The sequence below is a fragment of the Triticum aestivum genome, chromosome 4B, assembly GCF_018294505.1.
Source record: "Triticum aestivum cultivar Chinese Spring chromosome 4B, IWGSC CS RefSeq v2.1, whole genome shotgun sequence".
NCBI classification, from domain to species: Eukaryota; Viridiplantae; Streptophyta; class Magnoliopsida; order Poales; family Poaceae; genus Triticum; species Triticum aestivum.
The window spans coordinates 93,734,123-93,751,282 of record NC_057804.1 but is presented as its reverse complement, the minus strand read 5'-3'; the positions used below and the strand labels follow the sequence as shown (position 1 = coordinate 93,751,282).

General features: G+C 46.6%; 2 protein-coding genes across 2 annotated transcripts; both read right to left on the bottom strand.

Moving 5' to 3' along the window:
• Positions 1-7,334: 7,334 nt before the first annotated feature.
• Positions 7,335-9,008, bottom strand: LOC123091226 (chlorophyll a-b binding protein CP26, chloroplastic). The gene is made up of 6 exons (XM_044512669.1): positions 8,700-9,008; positions 8,504-8,588; positions 8,325-8,375; positions 8,081-8,201; positions 7,851-7,985; positions 7,335-7,767 (listed from the first exon to the last, which is right to left on the bottom strand). Exons 1-6 carry the CDS (start codon positions 8,905-8,907, stop codon positions 7,507-7,509), a joined length of 861 nt encoding a protein of 286 aa, XP_044368604.1. The 5' UTR covers positions 8,908-9,008; the 3' UTR covers positions 7,335-7,506.
• Positions 9,009-9,305: 297 nt separating this feature from the next.
• Positions 9,306-16,349, bottom strand: LOC123091227 (protein TRIGALACTOSYLDIACYLGLYCEROL 5, chloroplastic). The gene is made up of 3 exons (XM_044512670.1): positions 16,087-16,349; positions 14,317-14,488; positions 9,306-9,701 (listed from the first exon to the last, which is right to left on the bottom strand). Exons 1-3 carry the CDS (start codon positions 16,229-16,231, stop codon positions 9,611-9,613), a joined length of 408 nt encoding a protein of 135 aa, XP_044368605.1. The 5' UTR covers positions 16,232-16,349; the 3' UTR covers positions 9,306-9,610.
• Between the last annotated feature and the right edge of the window lie 811 nt (positions 16,350-17,160).

Here is a 17,160-nt window from a genome sequence, read left to right as displayed (position 1 = left end):
GCAGGGCTTCGCCTAAACTCTGCGACGATATGACCGAGGTGGAATATGGTGGAGGGGGGCACCGCACACGGCTAAGGAACGATCCGTAGATCAACTTGTGTGTTATGGGGTGCCCCCCTGCCCCCGTATATAAAGGAGGGAGGGGGAGGTGCGGCCGGCCCCCTTGGGGTGCGCCTGGAGGAGTCCTACTCTCACCGGGAGTAGGACTCCCCCCTCTTGCCTTGGTGGAGAAGGAAAGGGGGGAGGGGAAAGAGGAAAGGGGGGGCGCGGCCTGGCCTGGCCGGCCCTCCTCTTCTCCCTCATGGCCCACTAAGGCCCATTAACCCCCGAGAGGGTTCCAGTAACCCCCCCCCCCCCCCGGTGTTCCGGTAAAATCCCGATTTCACCCAGAACCTTTCCGATGTCCAAACATAGGCTTCCAATATATCAATCTTTATGTCTCGACCATTTCGAGACTCCTCGTCATGTCCGTGATCACATCCGGAACTCCGAACAAACTTCGATACATCAAAACTTATAAACTCATAATAAAACTGTCATCGTAACGTTAAGCGTGCGGACCCTACGGGTTCGAGAACTATGTAGACATGACCTAGAACTATTCGCGGTCAATAACCAATAGCGGAACCTGGATGCCCATATTGGTTCCTACATATTCTACGAAGATCTTTATCGGTCAAACCGCATAACAACATACGTTGTTCCCTTTGTCATCGGTATGTTACTTGCCCGAGATTTGATCGTCGGTATCCAATACCTAGTTCAATCTCGTTACCGGCAAGTCTCTTTACTCGTTCCGTAATGCATCATCCCGTAACCAACTCATTTGGTCACATTGCTTGCAAGGCTTATAATGATGTGCATTACCGAGAGGGCCCAGAGATACCTCTCCGACAATCGGAGTGACAAAACCTAATCTCGAAATACGCCAACTCAACATGTACCTTCGGAGACACCTGTAGTACTCCTTTATAATCACCCAGTTACGTTGTGACGTTTGGTAGTACCCAAAGTGTTCCTCCGGTAAACGGGAGTTGCATAATTCTCATAGTTACAGGAACATGTATAAGTCATGAAGAAAGCAATAGCAATATACTAAACGATCAAGTGCTAGGTTAACGGAATGGGTCATGTCAATCACATCATTCTCCTAATGATGTGATCCCATTAATCAAATGACAACACATGTCTATGGTTAGGAAACATAACCATCTTTGATTAACGAGCTAGTCAAGTAGAGGCATACTAGTGACTATATGTTTGTCTATGTATTCACACATGTATCATGTTTCCGGTTAATACAATTCTAGCATGAATAATAAACATTTATCATGATATGAGGAAATAAATAATAACTTTATTATTGCCTCTAGGGCATATTTCCTTCATTATATGCATCAGCTCCGAATCATGTCTTGGGTCAAATGTTGGGTTTGCCCGGCTCCTGTGTTTTGCTGCCTTATGTTCCGCTCCATCGGCTAACGCGGCACTAGGAGAACTACTGCGATTGTGCCCCGGTTCGGCCGGGCGAGCACCTCAGTAGAGAAAGCCGAAAACTGACTGTCATGATATAGCGAGAGACTGGTCAACCACTCGATTGACTATTGGAATGTTTAGAATTCCTCAGCTTTGACGAAGGACCGCTTCCCGGTCAGGCACATACGCGCCCCGAGTTCGGAGAGCGTGGTGCCTCTAGGGGCTATATAGTAGCCCCACCATCGAGCTCCTATGGCTATGTGAAAGTGATAAAGCATTATAGTCCGGTTGCCTAGTTTGCTATGCTATCACCTCCTTCAAAGGACCAAGACGTTGGATTAAGTGTGAAAAAGCGCTTTTCTTTTTTGCAAACACCCCCGCACCATGTGCGTGGGGGCTGAAGCCAAAGACTGCAACTTTCAGGTTATTCATACATATACGGCCGCACAGGAGATAGTTCAATACTTGAACGCACAAGTATAAAAAGCTATTGCATTATAAACATGATCTCACAAATCATACACGTCATTTGAACATGACATCTTTCGAGCACTGCGACTCTATTAAACGAGCGCCCTGCAGGACTTCCTCAAAATAGTGCTCGGCGGGTAATCGGCTCTTATCTGAATCCCGGGATGCAACAGCGGTGGCATCCATGTCCGCCCAGTATGTCTTCACACGGGCGAGATCCATCCGTGCACCTTCTATGCATGCCGACCGCTTCATCGCCTTGATATGCGGCACCGCCTCAAGGAATTGCTGTAACAAGCCAAAATAACTCTTCGGCTTGGGCCTTTCTGGCCACAGATGAGCGACCACATCCGTCATGGCAAGTCCGGACAATCTATTCAGCTCAGCCCACTCAGCCAGCCGATCAGTCAACGGAAGTGGACGCTCTGGACTATGGAATTGAGACCAGTAAAGCTCTTCCATTTCGTGATCCTTCTGGCTTCAGAAGTGCACGACTGCGTCCGCCGCACTCGCCGCCAAATCCAGATAAGGATCCTCCGCACCACACAACTGACCCAGCTGAGCATACTTCGGATCCGTGAACTTCCTACGCAGAAGAAAGGGCTTTCCAGCCGCAATGTCTCCAGCCTGACGCAGTTCCTCCTTCATAGCCCGCATCTCACTCCGGGCATCCTTGACTTTGGCGACGGCCTTCTTTAGGCCCTCTTGCTCCACTCGGCGTTCTCCTTCAAGAACCTCACAACGGTCGGTAGCATCTTTTAATTTCAAGGCCATTCCGGCCAACTCTTCCCTGCTTCGGCAGTGAGCAGCCTTTTCGGCTTTTAGCTCTTCTGCTGCCTTCGAGGCAGCAGCATCACTTATCTTGGCTTGCTCCTTGGCTCGAGCAAGCTCTGCTCGAAGGTTTTCCACAGCAGCGGCGCCATCTACATCAAGCATACAAATTGTAAGGAACGGGCATCAGCTCCCTTGCTAGGCAACCGCGGAGCAACCACCTACCTTGCGACTCGTTAAGTCGTTTATTGACCAGCGCGATGTCCGCATCCTCAACATCGAGTTGCCTCTTCAGTTCAGCAACTCCATCAGTCCGGCTGGCCACCGAACGTTCCGCCACCTGCATAGGAAAGGCGACATTCTATAACTGAGATTATGATCCTTGGCACGCTATCGCTTTCGACAATATACCAAGTCTCAGGGGCTACTATCTATACAGGGCGCACTTCATGTGCAAAACTGTCAAAAGGCATGTCATTTTTTGCGTACCTCAAACCCCGTCAGCAAGCTTCCGACGGCCTCATACAACCCACTCTCGGCGGATGAGATCCTTTCAATCACCATACTCATTAATGTGCGGTGATCTTCTGAGATAGACGCCCTCTTGAGCAAGTCCTACAGCTCTGCCGGCCGTACTCCAATGGGTGCCGGACCTTCTGGCCCCGCCGGACTCGGGGAGACCCTTCGTGACGACACCTCAGGATCGTCCTCCCCGCCCGACGGGGCGGCAGATGGAGGCGTCTCGCTCTCCATCATCTCCGGACGAAGGTCCCTCGAAGATGAGCTCTGCTGAGATGGGTTGAGATCCGAACTACAAGGTGAAAACTTCAGTTACCTTTGGAAATAATATAGGGGCGTTCCCTATTACTAAATTCCCCCTTTTTTACTTACGGCTCGCTGGAGGGCTGATTCCTATGAGGAGACTGTGCGGCCGGGGCTCTTCCCGGCGCAGGACCTTCCGGCGCAGATTTCCTTCCCCGCTTTGAGGCCTTGGCCTCCGGGTCTTCGGAAGCGGTCCTCTTCTCCCCCTGGAAGGAGGGATTCTTGATTCCCCCCTTATTGAAGGCCTCCTTGGCAGAGGTGGTAGTTTCCCTGTGCCCCCCTTCGCTCTCCTCCGAAAGCACAACCTCCAACATTTTGACTAACACGGGATCCGGCGTGGTCTCAGGGAGGGGGGTCGGGCATCGTATCAGTTTTGCTTGCGCTATCCACTCCTGTCCAAGGGATAGCTGGTTAAAAGGCAAACCTATGATAAATAAATGGACAATATGTCCGGACACAGGGCTACTTACTTGAGTATCCGGGCGATTGCAGCTTAGGCCAGCGTCCTCGGTCAAATCCGGACGCATCTCTTGCGATCCGAAGAACAGTTTGTACATCTCCACGGGTGTCAAACCCACGAAGTGTTGGAGAGCTCGTGGCCCCTCTGGATTAAATTCCCACAAACGGAGGGGGCGACGTTTGCAGGGCAGAAGGCACCGGATCAGCATAACCTGTGCCACTACGACCAGATTGATCTCCCTTTCTTGGAGGCCTCGAATCCGGTCCTGCAACAGGGTACGTCTTTGGACGTCCCCCAGTTAAGCCCCTTGTTGACCCATGACGTCAGCCGTTGTGGAGGGCCCGAGCGGAAGACGGGCGGCGGCTTCTGCCTGCTGCCCCTGGGAGCGGTGATATAGAACCACTCCTGTTGCCACAAGCTGAGCTCCTCTTGAAAAGAGCCCTCGGTCCATGGAGCGTCGGCCCTCTTGCTTATAACCGCCCCGCCGCACTCTGCCTGACGCCCCTCGATCATCTTCGGCTCCATGTTGAAGGTCTTGAGCCACAAGCCGAAGTAAGGGGTAGTGCGGAGGAAGGCTTCACAGACGACAATGAATGATGAGATGTGGAGGATGGACTCCGGAGCCAAGTCATGGAATTCCAGCCCATAGTAAAACATGAGCCCCCTCACGAAGGGATCCATCGGGAAGCCTAAACCCTGACGGAGGTGAGACACGAACACGACGCTCTCACCGGGCTCGGGAGTAGGAATAACTTTCCCTCAGGCAGGCAACCTATGCAAAATCTCGTAGGTCAAGTACCTGGCGTCTCTCAGCTTTAGTATGTCTTCTTCCGTGACGGAAGAGGGCATCCACCAGCCTCGTAGGTTGGATCCGGACATTGTCAAAGGTCGAAGGTACCCGAATCTGGAGCCCTGGGTGTTGGAACTTGGGGCGAGGGGCGGATTCGATTGAGGATTGAAGAAAAAGAACGGACCTTGGTCTCATTATAAAGAGGAAGAATACCAAGAGCCGTCCCCGTGACCGTTTGGAACCCGCCTTCGATGGAGGGGGCGTGGCAATGGGCGCGGTTGGGTTACCCACGTCCGTATTTATGAGAATCCCGGAATAAGGGGAACATGATCTCTGCTTCGACAAGACGTGCCAAGGAAACCGCTTCGCTAAACGCGCTGAGGTGGTACAATAAAAACGATTCAAGTAAAGGCTTGGTAGTGGTGTGATGTCACGCCACCAAATACGTCAGCAGATCGAACTTGTGTAAATATTATTCTCTCTACGGTGGTACGTGGAATTTATTTTGCAGAGCCGAACACTATCCAGGTGTTCACAATCTTCTATAAATTATTCGGAGGAGGAACCCGCCTTGCAATGCCGAAGACAATATGCGCGCCGGACTCGTCGTCATTGAAGCCTGGTTCAGGGGCTACTGAGGGAGTCCTGGACTAGGGGGTGTCCGGATAGCCGAACTATCATCATCGGCCGGACTCCAAGACTATGAAGATACAAGATTGAAGACTTCGTCCCGTGTCCGGATGGGACTTTCCTTGGCGTGGAAGGCAACCTTGGCGATACGGATATGTAGATCTCCTACCATTGTAACCGACTCTGTGTAACCCTAGCCCTCTCCGGTGTCTATATAAACCGGATGGCTTTAGTCCGTAGGACGAAGAACAATCATACCATAGGCTAGCTTCTAGGGTTTAGCCTCCTTGATCTCGTGGTAGATCTACTCTTGTAACACACATCATCAATATTAATCAAGCAGGACGTAGGGTTTTACCTCCATCAAGAGGGCCCGAACCTGGGTAAAACATCGTGTCCCTTGTCTCCTGTTACCATCCGCCTAGACGCACAGTTCAGGACCCCCTACCCGAGATCCGCCGGTTTTAACACCGACATATACGATGTGTGACTTATCATGATATCGACACAAAAATCTACCGAGGGGATATTTCATCAACTCCCCCCCCCCCCCGGCATTCGTTGCCAAAGTTACCAGGATGGGTGCAAAAGTTATCAGGTCTGCGTTGTGTAAGTTACCATGCTATTCATACAAAAGTTCGTCGACCCTCCCTCCTCCCCCTTCGGTCGCCAAAGTTACCAGGACAGGGGTACATAAGTTATTAGGTCTGCAATGTGTGAGTTATCATGCTATTACCGGGGTATATTTGCTCACCCCCCCCCCCCGGTCGCTGAAGGTACCAGGGCCCTGGTGCATAAGTTATCAGATATGTGATGTGTGAGTTACCATACTATTCATACAAAAAAGTTATCAAGTGTATGTTTACATTAGTATTTTTTTTGTAAAAAAAGCTATGACGATATTTGTGCATAAGCTATCAGGTTTTGGTACATATAATTATCAATCTCATTACAAAAGAATTCACCAAGATATCACAAATGAGAAAAAGACCGTTGTTTGAATTCTATAGGAGTGAAACATTTATTTCTCTAGAAAACATTCATCACTACAAAAAAGAGACAAGTGGAGTACAAAACACGTTGCATCGGCCTTTTAAAAAACTTGGAGCAAATGGTTTTGTCTCCTCATCAAAGGTGTTGTGGTCTTTCTTTCTCGTTCTCATTTACTAAGGTAGAAATACAAATTAACCCACAAATGAAACAAAATTAGGTGGTTAGCTCAGCTGGTAATGCGTCGTGGTGGCAACTGATAGGTCATGTGTTTGAATCCTAGCAGTGGCACTATTTTTACAAAGCTCTTTTTACGCGCCAGAGAAGAAAAGAAAGATCGAAGGAAAAAAAGCGATCGTGCGTGCCTGTCGCAAACCATCAGTCGACTGGTGGATAGATTTGTCGTTTAGAAAATACTATCCATAGAAGTATTTTTGAGTTTTTTTATGGTTTGTCAACTATTGGATTCAATTTGCATTTGCAACTTCGGTCTATATGATACATACTCCCTCCGTTCCAAAATAGATGACCCAACTTTGTATTTAATACAAAGTTGGGTCATCTATTTTGGAACGGAGGGAGTACATGTTATCTTTATATTCTTGTGGTATATCAAAAGTTTTTAAAAATTACTATTGAGATAGAGATTTTACTACATGTGAAGAACATATCCTAGAATCTGTAAGATTTTGGTATAATTCCAGCACTTCAAATTCGGCAATAATATATTTGTAATCTATGCATATAATATAATGTAATCAATAACAGGTTTACTATCTATATGCAAGAACTTTTTTTTTGCGGAAAGTCAATATATGCAAGGACTTAATAACCAATCAAGTTTCAAAAAGAGTCAATCTGGTTTTTAACGATGATGAAAACCATTTCAGAAATTACTCAAGTAGCAGTGGTCCGATACTCCCATCAGAAATCAGAACGGTCATGTTTCTTCTGCCCCTTGATAATTTACACGTACGGCACATTCGTACTCTCATACTTTTCCCCGGTAAAATTCACACAGCACATGATGCTGCATCGCGCGCATGCAGCTGATCATCAACAGCCGACGGCGGCGGACGGGCAATTAACGGCCAGCTCACAGGCTGGGCACCCTCTCGGCGGCGCCGGAGATGACGGTGAGCAGGTTGTTGCCGAAGGGGTCGCTGAGGTGCGCGCACAGGTTCTCGAAGGGGCCCTCGCCGGTGACGTAGGCCTGGATGAAGAACCCCAGCATGGAGAACATGGCCAGCCGCCCGTTCTTGATCTCCTTCACCTTGAGCAGCGCCGCCTGGTCCGGGTCGGTGGCGAGGCCGAGCGGGTCGAATGGGCCACCTGGGTGGAGCTTGTCATCAAATTCCTGCCGGAGAAGTTGACGAAACCGTTGGTCAGTACAAGGACGCCTAGCTGCGGCAACGAATATCTATGTTTCAGGATACTGACCAGTCCGTTGGTGATCCTGTAGTACTCGGCGCCTCCGACGAGGACGACCTCGGCGACGACGGCGAGGATCAGGTTGATGGGGATGCTGTTGCCGAAGTAGTTGAGGGTGTTGCCGTCGAGGAGAAGGGCGCCGGTCTGCAGGATGTTGTTTATGGCACCGTGAGTTCAAACTTCCAAAGTTCTGAATCTGAAGCCGTGAAAACTGACGACCAGCATTCAGCAATTACTACCTTGAACCAAACGGCCTCGGGGCCGCAGTTTGCGCCGAACTTGTTGAGCGCCTCGGGGATGATGAATCCGGCGGCGCCGAGCATGGCCCACCTGGCATGGATGAGCTCAAAGGCCTGGTACCTGCAGAATTGAAAGAATACCAGGACAACATTGCTTAGTCGAGATAATATGTTCTGAAATTTGATAGAATACACTTCACAGATTAGTCTATACTTGCAAAATGCAGATTACTACTGTACTTACTTGGCGAAGTCCTCTGGCTTCTTGCCCAGACCAAAAGGATCATAGCCGTAGCTGCAAGTCCAAAGGGAGAGCAAGCAATTAGTTCAGATGCATATCACTTATGCTTACATACATGAGCATTTCAGTCATGTGAGAACTTGTGAAGTATGCTGCTAAATGGAGGGAGGCCTATGACTTACTCTCCGGGAACCTCTCCGTTGAGGTACTCCGGCACCTCCGACCGGTCAAGGAGACCGTTGGGCAAGTAGATCCTCCTGTCAGGGCCTGAAACAAATAGAAGACAGAGTTAGATACATACTTATATTCAGAACTGAACAAGTTACCTGAAAAGAGTGCAATCTCAGCTGCGAGCCCCCCAGATTTCTCTGTACTCACCGTACCACTTGGCGAGCTCGTCGTCGATGCCTACGCTCGAGGTGGCAACGGGTGCGGGCTTCGGCTTCGGGGCGGGCTTCTTCTTGAAGCGATCAAAGAGGGAGACGATCTTCTGTGCGCCAGCAGTTGGTGCCGCTGTGGCATACCTGGAGGATCCGGCGAAGTTGAGCCGGGTGCCGAGCATCTTCGTCGGAGCGAGCGCCGCCATTGCCTCAGCCCAAAGTTGAGAGAGAAGGGGCGTGCTCAGCTCAGCAAGAAGGGAGGATGTGATGGGTGGTTGTGGAGGGAAATGTGGTGTAGTTTAAATGGATGGAAATGAGGATTGGAGGATGTTGTGGGCCCATGAAGGATAGGCCGAGGGGGCTGTGATTGGCTCAGTATTCAGGAGGGCTATCTGTTGCTTGGGCCTGATTGGGCGGGCTGTGCTGACTTGGCAGATGAGGGTGCTGATGTGGCACCATTAGGGCCGCTTGTTATCTCGTTTATCAGGAGCCATGAGATACCAATTGGTCCAAACATAACAGATAGGGACAGATATCCAATGAGAGATGGAGAGAACCAAGACAAGAGTTCCAGACCACACACACCCCCAGAGATCCATCACAATTTGACAGCACCAAATCAGGCTCAAGTTTTAACAGATGAGATGAGCAAAACCAGTAACAGAACATAACCCGACATGTACAACGATCATAAGAAGCATCCATCGGTTCGAACTTTCTTTCTTAACTACCACAATGTTCAACATTTTGAGAATTTCAAACAAGCCCTATAGCATAATGTCAGAACCCTACTTGAATACAAACCTACTTACAAATGTTCAAAATGGGATATTAATGTGACACAGTAGTCTCTATCCAACTAATCACCATCTAAGATAGCAAATAGCAGCAGCCATCTGGGGGTGCAGCTCAGTGCCATTTTTCAATCTGTTTTGAAGTTGCGGTGGCAAGCTTTTTGGTGTTTACAACCAACTCGTCAAATAAACCGGCAATGGTGTCCCTGGAATAGAGAAGAGGAGGAAAGGGTGAGCAACCATGGAACAATACACATTCTTTTGCATGCAAATTGAAGTTATCTTCTGGGTGTGGCAAATGCCATAAGGTAGCAACTTGACGAATCTCAGCCATGAGAAACAAAGATAGGGTGAGATAATACTTAATTTCCTTCTCATCACAAACAGAGAACTTGCACAGATCTTCAAGATTTCAAAATAAACATCAAATCAAATTATGTTCTATTTTATACTACAATTTTCAGAAAAAGAATATTGGCATATTACTGCAGTAAAACACAGCCCGCCCAATGGCGAAGGAGGTGGAGGATACCGGCTTCAAGCTGTGGTACACGGGGACGGCTGCAAACAGAAATGGCGTAGGCATCTTGATCAACAAGAGCCTCAAGTATGGAGTGGTAGACGTCAGGAGACGTGGGGACCGGATTATCCTGGTCAAGCTGGTAGCTGAGGACTTGGTTCTCAATGTTATCAGCGCATATGCCCCGCAAGTAGGCCACAATGAGAACACCAAGAGGGAGTTCTGGGAAGGCTTGGAAGACATGGTTAGGAGTGTACCGATTGGTGAGAAGCTCTTCATAGGAGAAGACCTGAATGGCCACATGGGTACATCTAACACAGGTTTTGAAGGGGCGCATGGGGGCTTTGGCTATGGCATCAGGAATCAAGAAGGAGAAGATGTCTTAAGCTTTGCTCTAGCCTACAACATGATTGTAGCTAACACCCTCTTTAGAAAGAGAGAATCACATCTGGTGACTTTTAGTAGTGGCCAACACTCTAGCCAGATTGATTTCATCCTCTCGAGAAGAGAAGATAGGCGTGCGTGCCTAGACTGTAAGGTGATACCTGGGGAGAGTATTGTACCCCAGCATAAGCTGGTGGTTGCTGACTTCCGCTTTCGGATTCGTGTCCAGCGGGATAAGCGTGCCAAGGTCGCTAGAACGAAGTGGTGGAAGCTCAAGGGGGAGGTAGCTCAGGTGTTCAAGGAGAGGGTATTTAAGGAGGGCCCTTGGGAGGAAGGAGGGGATGCGGACAATGTGTGGATGAAGATGGCGACTTGCATTCGTAAGGTGGCCTCGGAGGAGTTTGGAGTGTCCAGGGGAAGGAGAAGCGAAGATAAGGATACCTGGTGGTGGAATGATGATGTCCAGAAGGCGCTTAAAGAGAAGAAAGATTGCTTCAGACGCCTATACCTGGATAGGAGTGCAGACAACATAGAGAAGTACAAGATGGCGAAGAAGGCCGCAAAGCGAGCTGTTGGTGAAGCAAGGGGTCGGGCATATGAGGACCTCTACCAACGGTTAGGCACGAAGGAAGGGGAAAGGGACATCTATAAGATGGCTAAGATCCGGGAGAGGAAGACGAGGGATATTGGCCAAGTCAAATGCATCAAGGACGGAGCAGGCCAACTCTTGGTGAAGGACGAAGAGATTAAGCATAGATGGCGGGAGTACTTCGACAAGCTGTTCAATGGGGAGAATGAGAGTTCTACCATTGAACTGAATGACTCCTTTGATGAGACCAGCATGCGTTTTGTGCGGCGCATCCAGGAGTCTGAGGTGAAGGAGGCTTTAAAAAGGATGAAAGGAGGCAAGGCGATGGGCCCTGATTGTATCCCCATTGAGGTGTGGAAAGGTCTCGGGGACATAGCGATAGTATGGCTAACCAAGCTTTTCAACCTCATTTTTCGGGCAAACAAGATGCCAGAAGAATGGAGACGGAGTATATTAGTACCAGTCTTCAAGAACAAGGGGGATGTTCAGAGTTGTACTAATTACCGTGGAATTAAGCTGATGAGCCATACAATGAAGCTATGGGAGAGAGTCATTGAGCACCGCTTAAGAAGAATGACAAGCGTGACCAAAAATCAGTTTGGTTTCATGCCTGGGAGGTCGACCATGGAAGCCATTTTCTTGGTACGACAACTTATGGAGAGATATAGGGAGCATAAGAAGGACTTGCATATGGTGTTCATTGACTTGGAGAAGGCCTATGATAAGATACCGCGGAATGTCATGTGGTGGGCCTTGGAGAAACACAAAGTCCCAGCAAAGTACATTACCCTCATCAAGGACATGTACAATAATGTTGTGACAAGTGTTCGAACAAGTGATGTCGACACCGATGACTTCCCGATTAAGATAGGACTGCATCAGGGGTCAGCTTTGAGCCCTTATCTTTTTGCATTGGTGATGGATGAGGTCACAAGGGGTATACAAGGAGATATCCCATGGTGTATGCTCTTTGCGGATGATGTGGTGCTAGTTGACGATAGTCGGACGGGGGTAAATAGGAAGTTAGAGTTATGGAGACAAACCTTGGAATCGAAAGGGTTTAGGCCTAGTAGAACTAAAACCGAGTACATGATGTGCGGTTTCAGTACTACTAGCTGTGAGGAGGAGGAGGTTAGCCTTGATGGCCAGGTGGTACCTCGGAAGGACACCTTTCGGTATTTGGGGTCAATGTTGCAGGAGGATGGGGGTATTGATGAAGATGTGAACCATCGAATCAAAGCCGGATGGATGAAGTGGCGCCAAGCTTCTGGCATTCTCTGTGACAAGAGAGTGCCACAAAAGCTAAAAGGCAAGTTCTACAGGACGGCGGTTCGACCCGCAATGTTGTATGGCGCGGAGTGTTGGCCGACTAAAAGGCGACATGTTCAACAGTTAGGTGTGGCGGAGATGCGTATGTTGAGATGGATGTGTGGCCACACGAGGAAGGATCGAGTCCGGAATGATGATATACGAGATAGAGTTGGGGTAGCACCAATTGAGGAGAAGCTTGTCCAACATCGTTTGAGATGGTTTGGGCATATTCAGCGCAGGCCTCCAGAAGCTCCAGTGCATAGCGGACGGCTAAAGCGTGCGGAGAATGTCAAGAGAGGGCAGGGTCGACCGATTTTGACATGGGAGGAGTCCGTTAAGAGAGACCTGAAGGATTGGAGTATCAACAAAGAGCTAGCTATGGACAGGGGTGCGTGGAAGCTTGCTATCCATGTGCCAGAGCCATGAGTTGGTTGCGAGATCTTATGGGTTTCACCTCTAGCCTACCCCAACTTGTTTGGGACTAAAGGCTTTGTTGTTGTTGTTGTTGTTGTTTACTGCAGTAAAACACATGCGCATTAACTGAGAGAGGAATGAGTAGTGTTGGGACCTCAACTTGATTTTTAACCATGACAAAACAAAACTGATTAAATTATGTCTAATGCGACAAAAAATGCAGTTTTTGTTGCACATAAAACAAAATCTCAAACAATTAGTGCTGAAGTAGCTCAAATTCTGAAATTAATACTAACAAATCTGTTTTCTGTAACATTCTACCAGGTCTATTTATTCGAAACCCTCATGCTATCAGAAAGAGTAATAGCAGAGTGTGATATTGTAGTTTATGTCAGGAGTCAGGAATGAGATGCTATTTTTGTTTGTTTTTGTGGGCATAGTTACATTATGCGTACACGAGATACTTGGATGTCACTTCAAATATCCCACTGTTGCACCTGTTACCATCCTGATAGAGAATGAGATTGTGAAGAGTCTGTACTAGTCCTCTAAAAGCTCGTGGGTTTAGGCTTCAGGGATTAGGTTGTGTGATTAGATTCCTCCAGGCAATTTACACCGTTTCGGATTTTCAGGACCGTTTCAACAAGACATGACGCAATCATTAGGTTAGTATTAGTTCACATAGAAATGCCATTTTACAATGTTCAGTGAGGAACACAAAAAAATTGGTGTGGTTTTCCATGGTTTGCACTTATCGCTAAATATTTCCACTTCATTTTAGGCGTTCAAGTCATCAAGTGTTGCATGCCTATAATATGTGTATTGTTTATGAGTCTGGACGAAACAAGTAGAGCTAATAGAGGGGTGTTCAAAAATGGTCTCAGTTCAACCAGTCATTAGTGAACCATCGCATATAAATTTTCGAAATGGCACCACTGCTGACATCACATGGAAAGAAGGAAAATGAACTATGGCTTCACAGCCAGTTTTGGACGGGTTGGGATCAACCCGTACTTGAACACCCCTACGTGCTAAGATGTTACGGTACAATAACATAACTTATAAGGTCATATTGTAATGCCAAATGTGGGCAAGGATGGAGCTTAAGTTAAAATAGATTTGGCTCTGGCATGGAATTGACCACTCTGTTCATTTTCTTCCTTTTGCCTTTCACACTGCAATACTGAATAAAGCTCTTCTTCAGGGTTATTCCAGTCAAACTGCCATAACTATTATGCGTGGTACTGCTTGAAGATATCTTTTCATTTCAAAGCATAAGCAAGCTTCTTTAAGGTTCTTTCTCCAATCTCATTTGGTAAGCTACGTATTTTAAAAGTTCAGACAATATCAATAAAAAAGCACAAGTCAATTTTCTCTTGTCTTTTATCAACTACTGGGAGTGTTTGTTTCAAGCCAGTTGATAATAATTCCACTTTACCCTCCAGATTGCTGTTCTTCCAAATTCACTTACATGACCAGCTGTAACTAGAGTAAAAACTTCAAAGATTATAGATATTACAAGGTTAGGCAACAAGGCATAGCACGTATAGAAATGTCTGTTGCACAAATCACTCTAAATATTTCATGCCCACACAGTACTTACTTAGGCAGATTTGGAGTTTCCTGGAACATTTTACCAACGTTTGAATGTCTTTTCTTTTCATCATGAGCAATTCCTTTGCCCAAGCCATAACCAAAACCAAATCCTATACCGCAGCCAGCTCCAACTCCGAAGCCTAAAGTGAGTCCAGGAAATCCATAACCTAATCCTGCACCTACATTATTCATGAAAAAATAAAATTATACAGAGTTCATTAAAAAATTAGACAAACAGTAGGGGAGGGAGGAGATTCCAATGAATCAATGAACTGTATATAATAGATGGATTAGCTTTGGAAAAAAAGAGCTCAACATTTTTACGACATTACAAAACTTGTCGGTATGCCATCTTAAAATTATTCAATGCAAGGAAATAAATATGCAAGCATTCTTCTAACTTATATTTCTGATACTCCCTCCGTTTCTAAATATAAGTCTTTTTAAATATTTCAATATAAACTACATACGGATGCATGTAGACAAATTTTAGAGTGTAAATTCACTCATTTTGCTCCGTATGTAGTCCATATTGAAATCTCTAAAAAGACTCATATTTAGGAACGGAGGGAGTAGCAAACTACAAGGGAGCAAAAGAATAGATCTCACCATGTGATATACCATTCAATGATCACACTTTTAACAACTACTCCCTCCGTAAAGAAATATAAGAGTGTTTCGATCACTACTTTAGTGATCTAAACGCTCTTATATTTCTTTATAGAGGGAGTACACATAACTTTCAGAATTTATAAATTTCATACAAGAAATATACCAAATTGAGTATGGCATACCTAGCAGAATTACTGAAGTGTTATTCAGTAATAGCTAACCACTTGAATAGATCAATATTCTTGCTTGCGTCGTCATGCTTACTTCTTTACACACTACATCTACAATTATCTAAAGTAACAAAGTAAGAAAAGTTAAAAGTTTTGGTTGCTCAAAATTTTAAAATGGGCCCCAAGTGTTGAATAATACACTTTGAACAGCACTTATAATACATGCCTTAACATTTACAGAAAATAAAACTACAATAATTTTCATACCATTGATCCTGCCTTAATGATATTTTAGCTATGTATGCATTGGTGTCCCTTGTGATGATGTGAATGTCTTGGATGACAAATCTTAAATTCTCAGAGTTCAAGTGGCCAGCATGCTATTCAGTCTACACTGTATTTGTCAGAAAGTTTAATGATACAGGCAAGTGGACTATCTGGGCGCAGTAATTAGGATAAACCTTGGCTAAACCGTTGGAAGCCAAATTGTCATACATCCAAGGCCAATGTTGTTATACCACTTGACAAGCCATAAGTATCTAAAATTACAGCCGATGCATTAAAACAAAATTATCCCAATCTGTGTAAACATCCCCATTAAGAAATTTGTGTCATATGCCTATATATATATATGCCTCCCTAATGAGGCTGCTCTAACCAGATGAGTCCTAGAGCAAACCCTAGCCCTGCTCTATTAAACCCCATCCTGGCTAACTTCAAAACGAATTATAATCTGAACAGAACTACTAGCAATTAGCAATATTTTTGAACCGTGGAGGACAGGAGCATCTGAACCTGGCAATAACCATCCAATCAACCAACGAGACAGAAAGCAGGGCACGGGAAGCATATGGCGCTCAAGTAGCACAACCCGCCGAATCAATCAGCCCGTCAAGAGCGCAGGGTAACGCGGAAACAAGGAGCAGGAGAAAGGAGCACAAAACGAAGGTTGGACTGTACAGGAAGGGGGAGGAGGAGGAGGAGGAGGGTTTTACCGCCGAAGAAGCCGACTCCGGCGCCGGCGCCGCAGCCGATGCCGAGCCCGAAGGCGGGGCCGATCTTGCCGAGCTCCCTTGAGGTGACCTCCGGCAGCCTCCAGAGGAGCCCCTTCTCACCCCCGCTTCTCTTCGCCGCCCCCATCGCCTTCCCCTCTCTGCTCTCCTCTCTCTCCCTGACCCGGTCGTATAAGATTTTTTTTCCCCTCCCTGTCGCGTTTGTTCGTGTTGACAAAGGGGTCGGGGACCCAGGGTCTGATCAGAGATGACCCGTTGGGGACTCTTGTGTGACCTTTTTTTTATGAAACACTTTCAATCGATTTTCTTTTTCTTTTTTAATCAAAAGAGGGGTCCCTTCGATTTTATTAACGAAACCATCAAAAGCACATCATATACTTCCTCCGTCCGAAAAAGTTTGTCTCTCAAATGAATGTATCCGGCACAAGCTTGGGACAAGTTTTTTTCGACGAAGAGAGCATCACAAATCTAGGCTAGAACATACTTAATCTACCAGAAGCTAGATAAGTGCAAAGGTTTAGACGACATAACAGAACATAATCCACACACGACGGGGGCGCAACCTGCGGATTGAAAGCAATAAACAAAGTCTAGACGAAAGCAGCAGACGCATTAGACATAAAACGCTGAAGAAGGTAAGATACATAGGTAGCTCACATCCATCATCGCCACGATAGATGAAGGAAATATCACCTATCTTTTTTTTCCAGTTTTCCAATCTTTGCACTCCTGGTCTCCAGCCCTGCGACGCGTGATAGATTTCATTTGCCACCCGCTTGATTATTTTCCCCTAGCATCAGTAGCTTTGCTCTGGGTTCTTTATCTGCAAAATAAATCAGTAAACTATCCGGTTGTATAAGCTAGGATAGGCCTTCTTTAGAGGTTTGGAACCTACCCACCAATCTTTCCAAAACCTAGTGTGCCTCCCATCACCCAACCGCTTCTTAATATGTTGATAATAAAGATTTTTAAACTGCAGGAGGCTGCCCCAAAACTGAGAATCTTCTGTTTTTTTTTCTAATGCCAGAAATGCATTTGCCACTCACATATTTGTTA

Bases quoted from the DNA above. Each gene is read 5' to 3' on its own strand.
- LOC123091226 (XM_044512669.1), bottom strand. From the start codon at position 8,907: ATGGCGGCGCTCGCTCCGACGAAGATGCTCGGCACCCGGCTCAACTTC. The intron at 7,986-8,080 runs GTAGTAATTGCT...AACATCCTGCAG, and splicing joins CCGAGGCCGTTTGGTTCAAG to ACCGGCGCCCTTCTCCTCGA. The intron at 7,768-7,850 runs GTCAGTATCCTG...CTTCTCCGGCAG, and splicing joins ACAGGATCACCAACGGACTG to GAATTTGATGACAAGCTCCA.
- LOC123091227 (XM_044512670.1), bottom strand. From the start codon at position 16,231: ATGGGGGCGGCGAAGAGAAGCGGGGGTGAGAAGGGGCTCCTCTGGAGG. The intron at 14,489-16,086 runs GTAAAACCCTCC...TGAATAATGTAG, and splicing joins CGGAGTCGGCTTCTTCGGCG to GTGCAGGATTAGGTTATGGA. The intron at 9,702-14,316 runs GTAAGTACTGTG...TCTCTATTCCAG, and splicing joins GAAACTCCAAATCTGCCTAA to GGACACCATTGCCGGTTTAT.